This window comes from Hyperolius riggenbachi, chromosome 2 (genome assembly GCF_040937935.1).
Source record: "Hyperolius riggenbachi isolate aHypRig1 chromosome 2, aHypRig1.pri, whole genome shotgun sequence".
In the NCBI taxonomy this organism is placed as follows: Eukaryota; Metazoa; Chordata; class Amphibia; order Anura; family Hyperoliidae; genus Hyperolius; species Hyperolius riggenbachi.
In genome coordinates, this window is record NC_090647.1 from 497,556,846 (window position 1) to 497,569,002 (window position 12,157).

Genomic DNA, 12,157 nt, shown 5'->3' on the forward strand with positions numbered 1-12,157 from the left:
CCAATCGAGAATCTGTGGCAAGATCTGAAAACTGCTGTTCACAAACGCTGTCCATCTAATCTGACTGAGCTGGAGCTGTTTTGCAAAGAAGAATGGGCAAGGATTTCAGTCTCTAGATGTGCAAAGCTGGTAGAGACATACCCTAAAAGACTGGCAGCTGTAATTGCAGCAAAAGGTGGTTCTACAAAGTATTGACTCAGGGGGCCGAATAATTACGCACACCCCACTTTGCAGTTATTGATTTGTAAAAAATGTTTGAAATGATGTATGATTTTCGATCCACTTGTACACCACTTTGTATTGGTCTTTCACGTGGAATTCCAATAAAAGTGATTCATGTTTGTGGCAGTAATGTGACAAAATGTGGAAAACTTCAAGGGGGCCGAATACTTTTGCAACCCACTGTGTATATATATATATATATATATATATATATATATATATATATATATATACTGATATATATATGTGTGTGTGTGTGTGTGTGTGTGTGTGTGTGTGTGTGTGTGTGTGTGTGTGTGTGTGTGTGTGTGTGTGTGTGTGTGTGTGTGTGTGTGTGTGTGTGTGTGTGTGTGTGTGTGTGTGTGTGTGTGTGTGTGTGTGTGTGTGTGTGTGTGTCTGTCTGTCTGTCTGTCTGTCTGTCTGTCTGTCTGTCTGTCTGTCTATCTATCTAATCCAGGGTTTCTCAACCAGGGTTCCTTGAGTACTCTGCAGGGATTCCTTGGCATTTTCCCCCATCGTGGGGGAAGTATAACAGAGCAGCACATAGTAATAGGTGGTACTGTAAAAAGAAAGACTAAATTGGGGGTGAGAATAATAATGATCACATTAAAAAAAAACACTAGGGGACAGTATAATAAGTGGCAGTGTAATAGGGAGTAGTGAAATAAACAACCTCTTAAGACCATGCCTCCTGCAATATAAATGCAGGGATTCCTCAAGTTCAAAAGATTGTTTGCAGGGGTTCCTTGAGATCCAAAAGTTATTTTCAGGGTTTCTCCAGGGTAAAAAGGTTGATAAAGGCTGATCTAATCAGTACCACGGAATATGTTGGTGCTTTATAAATCAATAATAAGTCTCGGTTATCCGGCATTGGCAAGTATCGGTTGTTGCCAGATACGTTTTTGCCCTCTAAACCTATGTGTGTCTTATATTCCGGAGCGTCTTATATGGCGAAAAATACATTAAGTGTGCTTTTTGGTTGCTTGAGGCCGGTTTCACACTGCATATTGGCGGTAGCAATGCGGTGCGTGGGCTGCACCGCACCACCAAAAACAAGCCTTTGGGTGCTACCGCATTAGTACATCCCATCTCCTAGCAATCTTCAGAATCCCTGGCCAGTGGCTCCTGATACAAATACAGTGAAATATAATAAACAGTTTGTAAGACTTCACCAGGGTGGTGTACAGGCCTCCTATATTCTTGTAGTCACCATCACCCAAAGGAATAAAAGGGGCTTACCAGCTCCAAACAACCCACATTATAAGGTTGTGTATATCGCTTTCAGTGATCGAAGGCACGGGCCACAGTCCAGCGGGGATCCACACGACCTCCAGTCCCTCAATCCTGGCGAGTATCCAGAAGGTTAACGTGAAACAAACATACGGCAACTCTAAGTGTTTATTTAAAAATCACATGTGTAAACTATAAAAGGATAAAAGAATAAGACTAAGATAAATAAGATAAGATGAATACGGGGCCCAAGACTTTGGGAACCCCGATATGAATTTACATGCCCAGAATTGCTTAGAAAACATACTTCTAAAAGTGCTGAGCGTTTGCGATTACACTAGCACTTTTAAGTGTACACTGGCCCTCTGTGTGTTTAAACATGCAGACACAGCAATTACATATATAACTACTAATGTGTGGTAAAAGTGCGGTAAAAAATGAGTAATTTTTCTCCAATTTGAGATTCGTAATTGAATAAATGTGCGATAATTGGTGTTAATTAGGGTTTTTTTTTATCACCTACAAATGACAGGTGATAATTTTCACTGCTCTGCTGGTGAAGTCTAAGATGAAGCCTTTTGAACTATGTTTGCTCAAGTTCAAGTCGATTGTACATAGAAGGAGGCAGAGAAGACGAGTGTGTCTAATCTCAAGGCGCAGTTTCACACCTCGTACAGAATTTTAGATGATTTTATAGATGCCAAGGAGGAAATTCCTCTCGGCTCTAAAAGATAAGCAGCAGCATAATACCCTTTAAAGAAAAACATTTCTTTGTTACAGCTGATACAAATCCTGCAATACATCTCCAATGTGTGTACTTCCTGCATTAATGGAAGCAGACATAGGATTAACATCCTGTCTTTACAAATTAGCTGCTCTGCTGAGGCAGCCAGCTGGCACAGGTGAGAGCTCAAATTACAGTTGTGCTTATTCACAGATGAGGGGGAATTAGACAGGCTAAACTCTCTATATACATACAGGCCTAGTGCACACCAAAAACCGCTAGCAGATCCGCAAAATGCTAGCAGATTTTGAAACGCTTTTTCTTATTTTTCTGCAGCGTTTCAGCTAGCATTTTGCGGTTTTGTGAAGCGGTTTTGGTGTAGTAGATTTCATATATTGTTACAGTAAAGCTGTTACTGAACAGCTACTGTAACAAAAAACGCCTGGCAAATTGCTCTGAAGTGCCGTTTTTCAGAGCGGTTTGCGTTTTTCCTATACTTAACATTGAGGCAGAAACGCATCCGCAATCCAAAATCTGCAGCAGCCCGATAGTATGCGTTTCTGCAAAACGCCTCCCGCTCTGGTGTGCACCAGCCCATTGAAATACATTACCCTAGCGGATCTGCACCCGCAAGCGGATCGCAAACCGCAGCAGAACCGCTCTGGTGTGCACTAGGCCATAGGGTGCATTTCTATATGTTTTCCTTCTGTCCTGCACAAGAGTTAAAGTCCCACTTTAAATGTGACAGGCTATCCTGGGTCGTCTCTGTGTAATGGGTGACAAGTATATGGGCTACCTATAGTGGTAAAAAAAAACTTTATTTTCGCACGTTACCGACCACTTAGCACATTTACCGCAACATAACCGCACATTTATCGAACATTAATCACACTTGATAAATTTTTAGTGAATACTCAAAAAAGTCAGTAATTATCACTGGAGGTAATTTTACGACCAAAAAAGACCACACATGTTATTGTGAATAGAGCCCAATAGGGGAATGACAGCTGAGGGAGTTGTGCTCCCCCTCCTACACTGCGCATTGAGGCTGGAGCCTCTCTCGCCTCTGCCTCGGCCCAGCCCTTACTGGGGATAGCTTTTTTTATTTGTCAGCCCCCTGAAGTTCTATGTGAGGTCTATGAAGGGTTCATGACACGTACGTGAATTTCAGGCACCATGGAAAATCGGGCGCAGGAACAGTGCCGATAGTAGAATATCAGTGAATATACCAATACTCTTCTATTTAAAGTGTTAGTTTTGAAAACTAACGGTAATTGTTTTGCTATAGCTAACCCTACTCTCACACAGAACCCTCCACTACCTATGCCTATCCCTCCCCTCCGTGGTGCCTAATAAGGATGGTCGGAAATTTCAATTTCCACCAATGCCAATTTCTGTTTTTCTGATCCCCCCAGGAGCATTTTATTAGTCATTTTTTACATTAGCGATGCGGAAAAACGGAAATCAGAAAAACAAAAAATCAGTCTTGTGATTGGTCTCAAACTACCGCGGTGATTTGATTTTTGCAGAAAAATTCTGCATCCTCTTATTGGTCCAATGCTTCTGAGTTCTGTGATTGGGGTAAAATTACTGAGGTGCAGTAAATTGGATCTCCACGGAATTCCGTTTTCCGATCGGAAATACCAAATTCTGATTGGCAATGTGACAATTTCAATTCCGAAGAATCCGGATGAGCATCCCTAGTGCCTGACCCTAAGACCCCTTTAGTGGGGCCTGACCCTAAGACCCCCCCGGTGGTGCCTAGTCCTAAACCCCCCTCCGAAGGTGCCTAACCCTCTCTGGTGGTGCCTAACCCCTCCTGGTGGTGCCTATCCCTAAGACCCCCCCGGTGGTGCCTGACCCTAAGACAACCCTGGTGGAGCCTAACCCGAAGATCCCCCTGGGGGTGCCTAACCCTCACCCCCCCCCCCTAGTGATGTCTAACCCTGAAGCCCCCTGGTGGTGCCTAACACTAACCCCCCTGGTGGTGCCTAACCCTAAGACCCCCCCGTGGTGCTTTATCCTAAGCCACCCCCTGATGGTGCCTGAACCTAAGACCCCCTCCCCCCAGGTGGTGCCTGAACCTAAGACCCACCCTGGTGGTGCAAAAAATGAAAAGAAAAAAAAAACTGCAAAAAGAAAATATTAACAAGGTGCACCCAAATTTCCACTTTGTTGCCGGCTTAAAAACAGTGTAAAGTCCTGCAAAATTTCCCTTTTGGCACCGACTTGCTGATATTTTTGATTAAATTCTATTCGTCCAGAAGTCGCATGCACCCTATTTTATTGATACCGCTCAGGAAACAGTAAGAGAAAATGTCCAAATACAAATTAATAATAGTAATCATATGTCATAATGTCCACAGTGCAGATCCACTAAAATCTTAGAAGAAAATTTCTTACTACACTATCAAAAACTAGAATAAAACTAATTTTTGCTAGAGTTGGGCTTTAATGTCCACAGAACTGTAAATGACTGCTAGAGTCAGCAAGTGTGTTGCATACATGGGCCTAGTAAAATCCTCTGCCCCCTGCAGCATGGCTACCGTACAGTGAGCCTGGTACAATGTGACCTGCACAGTGCAGAAGTTACAGGGAATTCCTCCTGGGACCTGGAGCCTTGTGGTGCCAGTGGGAGGGTTGCAGGGAGGGGAGGAAAGGCTTGGGCTGGGGAGTGGGACATGCTCATAGCCAGCCACTTAGAGGATTTGTGAACACAGTCCTGGCTGCACTAATCCTGCACTGATCCAGGTCACCATAGTCACAGAGGAAGCCCAGGGAGACTGACAGCTCGGACAGCACAAGCACTTTTCACTGGCACAGCAAGAGCATGGCAGAGGCTGCAGCAGGTGAGGAGCTAGTAATAGCAAAGCAGGCAGTGGGGAAAGTCGGCATAGCAAAGGTGACAGTGGAGGGCAGTGACTCAGGTGGAAGCCAGGTGAATGGAGGAGAGATGATCGGTTCTGACACTCAGTGTGAGGATGCTGCAGAAATAGTGGATGCAGGGCAGTTAGAGATTTCAACCCGAGCTGCAGAGGGTGCAGAAGGGACAGAGGAGAGTGTGACCCCAGCTGTGAAGGGTGCAGGAGGGGTGGAGAAGAGTGAAACCCCAGCAGTAGATGAGGTTGCAGTGATAAAAGGGGAGGCAGTGATCCCAGTGACTGAGGACACTATCATACCAGCATTAGAAGATGGAGCAGGGACAAAAGAGGAGGTTGTGATCCCCTCAGCACAGGAAGCTGTGACCCCAACAGTGGAGGAGACTGTGTCACCAACGGTGGATGGGGGTGCAGGTGCAAAGGAAGAAGCAGTGCCCCCCACAGTAGATGAAGCTGTAGGACCCACTATGGATGAATGTGTAACCGGCAAAGAGGAGGCTGTTCCACCAACAGTGCAGGAAGCTGTGACACCCCCATTGGAGGTCGGGGCAAGGGCGGATAGTGCAGAGACAACAGAGGAGGTTGTGACCCCCACAGTAGAGCAGGGTTCAGAGCAACTAAAGGAGACTGTGGCCCTTGCGGAAAAGGAGGCTGTGACTCCTGCAGTAGAGCAAGGTGCAGGGCTACAAGAGGAGGCTGTGACTCCTGCAGTAGAGCAGGGTGCAGGGCTACAAGAGGAGGTTGTGACTCCCCTGGTGGAGCAGGGTGCAGGGCTACAAGAGGAGGCTGTGACTACTGCAGTAGAGCAGAGTGCTGGGCCACAAGAGGAGGCTGTGACTCCTGCAGTAGAGCAGGGTGCAGGACTACAAGAGGAGGCTGTGACTCCCCTAGTTGAAGAGGGTGCAGGGCCACAAGAGGAGGCTGTGATTCCCCCAGTAGAGCAGGGTGCAGGACTACAAGAGGAGGCTGTGACTCCCACAGCAGAGCAGGATGCAGTGCCACAACAGGAGGTTGTGGCCCCCACAGTAGAGCAGGATGCAGGGCCACAAGTGGAGATTGTGGCCCCCACAGTAGAGCAGGATGCAGGGCCACAAGAGGAGGTTGTGGCCCCCACAGTACAGCAGGATGCAGGGCCACAAGAGGAGTTTGTGGCCCCCACAGTAGAGCAGGATGCAGGGCCACAAGAGGAGGTTTGGGCCCCCACAGTAGAGCAGGGTGCAGGGCCACAAGAGGAGGTTGTGGCCCCCACGGTAGAGCAGGATGCAGGGCCACAAGAGGAGGTTGTGGCCTCCACAGGAGAGGAGGCTGTGACTCCTACAGTGGAGGAGACTGAGTCGCCAGCAGGGGCAAATGAGGGAGTTGTAGACCCCAGATTAAAGGAAACATCGGTAGAGGGTTCAGGGGCAGAGGAAGTAGTTGAGAATCCCCCATTAGAGGAACCTGCAGCAGAAGCTCAGGGAGAGGCAGAGGTCGTGTCCTCTGGTGTTACCGAAAAAGAGGAGACACCAGGAGAGGTGGCTCCTATTCACGAGCCTACAGAACCTGACAATGCTGATGCTCGGGCTGAGAAAAGTGCTGAGGACAATGATGCAGATGAGGGTGAGAAGGAAACTAGTAGTGAGAGCAGTGGTACATCAGCCAGCAGTGATGAGGAGGAGGAGGAGGAAGAAGAGGAGAAGGAGGAAAAGCAAACTGAAGATCCGGAAGAAGCAGGAAAAACAGTAGAGAATGAAGATGAGGGAAAGACTGAGGCTGAAGAAACAGCAGAACCTGTCAATAATGAAGCAGAGGAAGCTGGTGCAGCAACAGAAGGTGTAGAGGAAAAAGTTGAAGAAGGAAGTTCTGGAGCTCAAGGGGTTGAAGGGGAAACAGAACCTATAGGTAGAGAAGGTGAACCAGGCAGTCCCCAACAAGAGATTCCACAAGTGGCACCGGATGCCCCACAGGGCACCTTAAGTGGTGAACCTGCAGAAAGTCCTCTAGCAATAGACGATGTAGTCATAGAAAAAAAAGCTGAACTTGGAGATGTAACTGACAAAGGTCCTGAAGAGCAGCCTTCTGTTATCGAGGAAAGCCCAGCACATATTCCTCCTGCTGAGGAGGAGGCCCAGCCTGTTGGTCCTGGAGACAGAGTGGACACAGCCCAAGGTGATGTGATTAGAGAAAATGGTACAGATCCTGCAGGCAGCCCAAAAGCCCTGCTAGAAGCCAAGGAACTGCCACAAGAACATGATATCTCTCTTTTTGTCAAGGTAAGACACCAAGAATGCTATACATTGTCCGGTGGTTCTATGTAGCCCTTTTCTGGGAAATGTAGTTGTGTAAGATAGGGCAGTGAGATAATGAACTTTATAAATACCAGGTATCCCAGTCAGTGGTTCCCATGCACTGTCTCTGTTGGGATTTCTCCTGTGTAATACTATCAAAAGAAAATTGGGCTGATTCATAAATCTTATATAGGGTTGCCAGGTCGGCTGATGGAGAAAACCGGACAGGGGGTGGCGTTAGGGGTGGAGTTAGGGGCGGAGTCAGAAGCGCACTTTTATGTAGAGTGGGGCTAAGCAATGGGCTTTTTTAAAAAAAAAATTATAGTATTTATATCGCACTGACATCTTCTGCAGCACATTACAGAGTACATAGCCATGTCACTAACTGTCCTCACCAGTAGTACTGGTCCAGGGCACATAAGAGACAGTTTTTCACCAGTAACTGCACATAAGAGACAGCTTTTCACCAGTAAATGCACATTATAAGAGACACCTTTTCGCCAGTAAATGCACATAATAAGAGACAGCTTTTCCCCAGTAAATGCACAAGAGACAGCTTTTCACCAGTAAATGCACATAATAAGACACAGCTTTTCACCAGTAAATGCACATAATAAGATACAGCTTTTCACCAGTAAATGCACAAAAGAGACAGCTTTTCACCACTAAATGCACATAATGACAAACAGCCAGTGTTCCCAGTATATGTAGCCAGGGATATATGTGCCCAGTATATGTAGCCAGGGGGTATATATGTCCCAGTATATGTAGGCAGGGGTGTAAATGTCCCAGTATACGTAGGCAGGGGTATATATGTCCCAGTATATGTAGCCAGGGGGTATATGTGCCCAGATAAGATTCTTATACCTCACCTTACATATTAACTATGATTTATCTCACCTTAACTGGCTTAACTCACAATATATCTTTCCTTGGGAAACATGCACTAAACTGTGATAAAATTGCCATGCGCAGGCAGCGAACGGCAATTTTACCAGCACTAAAGGCAGGGGGCAGTGTGCACTACCTCTTAGTGTAGTATGCAGCTCGTTACCATAACAATGCGAGTGTAATCTGATAGCACACATTGCGCTAATGGGGTAAAGCACGCTGCACCCTGACGTTGGTACCGGTAAAATTGCTGTGGGCAATTTAGTGCCCTTATTCCATTCACTTTTTCTCCTAAATTTTCTCCTATAAGATAATTTTTCATCTTCTGTTTAAAATAACTTTTCAGCACTTGAAGAAGTAGGTGAATAAGTGCTGTCAAAATTAATCTGAGTATTTTCTTGCTTGCTGGTGGCTTTTATTGGTAATAATACCCAGGAGAAAACTTAGGAGAAAGAGTGAACTGAATATCTGTTTGTCTGTTTAAGGGACCTTTTCCACTAGCTGCAATCCACTTAAAAAAGCGGATCACCGTCGTTTTTCCGATCGCTAGTGGGCCATGATTTACGTGTAAACCGTGATGCACTTTTCCATTAGCACGTTTCGATTTTTCACAAATCGCAATCGTCGTCTGCATGATTATTGGTGTGATCGCGTTTCTCTCCCGATGGTTCACAGCGCAATCGCAGCAAGTGGAAAAATAAGCTTTTCCAAGCACAAATGCATTTGCAATTGCCCTAGCTCATGATTTCCCTTTCCCTGGGCTATAATCACTTAGCTGCATTTAAGTGTGCAGACAGCATGGATAAAGTTTAACTGGAGTTACACATATTACATAAACTTCAGCCCTTATCCCTTTTGCTTTTTCCCCTAGGAGATAATTTTTCATTTTTTGTTTAAAGGGGTTCTGTGGGAGGTTTTGAAAACAAAAATGGACACTGGGCTACATTGGGGAAAATATCTATGGAAGATACTCGGAACTCTATTATCGAAGCATTGGGAAAAACGAGAAAGAGCATAATAAGTGCAGACTGGAGAGAAATGCAACTAAAAATAATACACAGAGCATATCTCCCGATAAAGGGCCCTTATACCCACCCCGAATCCACAAAAGAACTAATTACCTGTCCTAAATGTCCCTCAATAGAACCAAATCTAGACCACATGCTATGGACTTGCCCTGCCATTCAGAAAGTTTGGAAGGACTCCCTTGAACTAATCTACTCGATAGGAGGCTGTAAACGAGAATGTCATATGTTTTATTGCCTTCTCCACAGCCCAGACTATTTAAAGGGTGACCAAATAAAGCCTCTTTCACGTTTTGAACAGTTAGTTTTACTAGCGACTAAAAAGCTTATTCTTCGTCACTGGTTGTCACCAATAGTCCCAACTAAGACCATGTTGAAGGAGAGACTGGGGTTTCTGATCCAAATGGAAAATATAAACATAGAACGGGAGAAAAAACAATCTGTGAAAAAGTTTTTTAAAACATGTAGAAGCTATATTCAAAAAGAATGTTCAAGGGAACAAATCGTGGCCATAATGACACCCCTACAGAACACAGAAAATTGGAGGACACCTGGGGAGGTTGGAAATCTGACATATGCTGGAACGATAAGCGAAGTGCTGAGGATAAGGGGAGAGAGGGGGATTGGGGAAATTTATATCTGGGAGCAACCTGTATATGTATATAGTTTATGTTTTGATCTATTATCTTTTGGTCGTAATAGGTCTTGAGAATCATATCTGGTAGATGCTACTTTATACCCTGCAATCTAGTTAAAGACAGGGGGCCGAGATGTACCTTGACGGGTCGTCCCCCTGAATCCTTTTTCTTTAATAAATGTTGTGCTATTGGGACTCATATATGAATGCAATAGGTATATAGGCATTTTACCAGATAACTATATGGGTGGCAGCACCTACTCAGTTATGAACATCATTACCCTAATGTATAAGTTAAAATGTTGGGACTTAAATTGTATCTGCTATGTTACGACATGAACAAGTCTGGATGCTATGTGCAAATGTACTCAATTCAACAATGTAATCTTTTCCCAATAAAAAACCAATTTGAAAAAAACAAAACAAAAATGGACACTTACCTGGGGCTCCTATCGGCCCCCTGCAGCTGTCATGTGCCAGCGCCGTCCTCTACGATCCTCCGTTCCCCGCTGCCGTCACCGTTTAATTATTCGTCTGACTAGACGAATCATAGAGGACGGTGCTGGCACATGACAGCTGCAGGGGGCCGGTAAAAGCCCAAGGTTATTGTCCGTTTTGTTTTCAAAGCCCACCACAGAACCCCTTTAAGATAAGTTTTTTTTCAATTAAGTAATTGAAAAAGTACTGTACTGTAAAAAGTAGAGTATTTTCTTGCTTGCTGTTGACTTTAAAGGCATTTTATTGATAAGATGTGAAAATATCACCTAAGAGAGAACTTAGAAAAAGTGAATTGGATCAGGCCGGCCCAAAGTGTGTTACATAAATGATGTAACTCAGTGTGTTTGTTGCTTGTATAACACAGATAGGCTGACTAGCACTGGCTGACTAACAGGGTTACAGTATTAACATAACGCACATTACCATAGTTAGCATTATCCTCACCACTTTACATAAGCTGTGCATGCATACATGCTTGTGCATGCTCCCCCTGTCTATTTATCTCATGATTTAGCTCTCCTTATCGTTGAGATGAAAATGAAGTCATGTGAGGTAATTGTCGTGCAAAGCTTTAGGAATCAACCCAGTGATAGAAAACCAGAAGAGGAGATAACTCATGAGAAAAGCTCTGTGAACCAGGCTCCTTCTCTTTCTCTTATCTATAGTACATAATCAGGGCTGGGTTTGTACTCTTTACCGCCCAAGGCCACTGTCACCAGCTTCCCCTCTTCAGTATAGGTAACGAGATGACCCCTCTCCCCTTCTCTCCAGCATAGATAGCCTGATGACCCCAGCCCTCTTCCCTCTAGTATAGGTAGCCTGATGACCCCTCCTCCCTTTGCCTCCAGTATAGGTAGCCAGATGACTCTCCTAAGCCCTCCTCCCCCCCCCCCCCCTTCAGTATAGATAGCCAGCTCACCTTCACACCACAGCAGCCATCAGTGTAAATCATTTCTCTGCTCATCTCCAGTGTAGAAGCTTCCTTTTCCTTTCCGTCGCCAATGCTGCCTAAGTCCGTAGCCGCTGGCCACAATTGAAACGTGCACAGAGAGCAGGGTGGCTGCTGAACAGGGGGCTGGCAGCAGAGTACCGCGGTCAGGCATTGCAGCATTTGCAAGCTTGCACATGCTGCACTAGTTTAGCCTGCTGCTTTGGTGCCCTAGCTCCTGTGGTGCCCTAGGTCATGGCCTAGGTGGCCTTGGATAAATCCGGCACTGTATATAATACCCTTTTTCAGCTCTAAAGCTCGTACACACAGCAGACGAAACCCAGTCGAAGAAGCCGATAACAACCGTCCAGTTGCGTAGCTACACACCTTGGGGCCTCGATGCAGAATTCGGACGCGCCCCTTCCCTACATTAAATTATGGTCCCCTCCCCCCATCCCATCACCCCCCTTCCTGCAGCCCAGTATTTTTTCCTTGGTAATTGCTGTGGCCAGGACTTTCAGAACGGTTCTTTCTTGGCATTTCCCTTATCAAAAAAGTGTAACTTACCACTGCAAATGGGAATGTTACTAATAGTACTCACATTACTCAGTGAGCTCAATGTTGCTTGTGACTCCTGTATAAGTTGACCCCTATACTTTTATTATGTGAGTCAGGCCTACATTTCTAGACTTATACTCGAGTAGATTTGGTAATTTGGAGAAAACGTTGCAATATTTTGGAGTCGCACACCTGAAACAAGCATGCAGCCCAAGGGGTCAGATCACCTGATCTGCATACTTGTTATAGGTCTGTTACTCAGAAAATATTCAAGGCAGTGGATCAACACAGCAGCCAT

At 45.3% G+C, this 12,157-nt stretch overlaps 1 protein-coding gene across 1 annotated transcript in view; it reads left to right on the forward strand.

Moving 5' to 3' along the window:
* The first annotated feature begins 4,894 nt into the window (after positions 1 to 4,894).
* Positions 4,895 to 12,157, forward strand: part of CLIC6 (chloride intracellular channel 6) — a 90,302-nt gene continuing 83,039 nt past the window's right edge. The window contains exon 1 of the mRNA XM_068270453.1: positions 4,895 to 7,307. Within this exon, the coding sequence (XP_068126554.1) occupies positions 5,007 to 7,307 (2,301 nt within the window). The 5' untranslated portion in view covers positions 4,895 to 5,006. The remainder of the gene's footprint in view (positions 7,308 to 12,157) is intronic.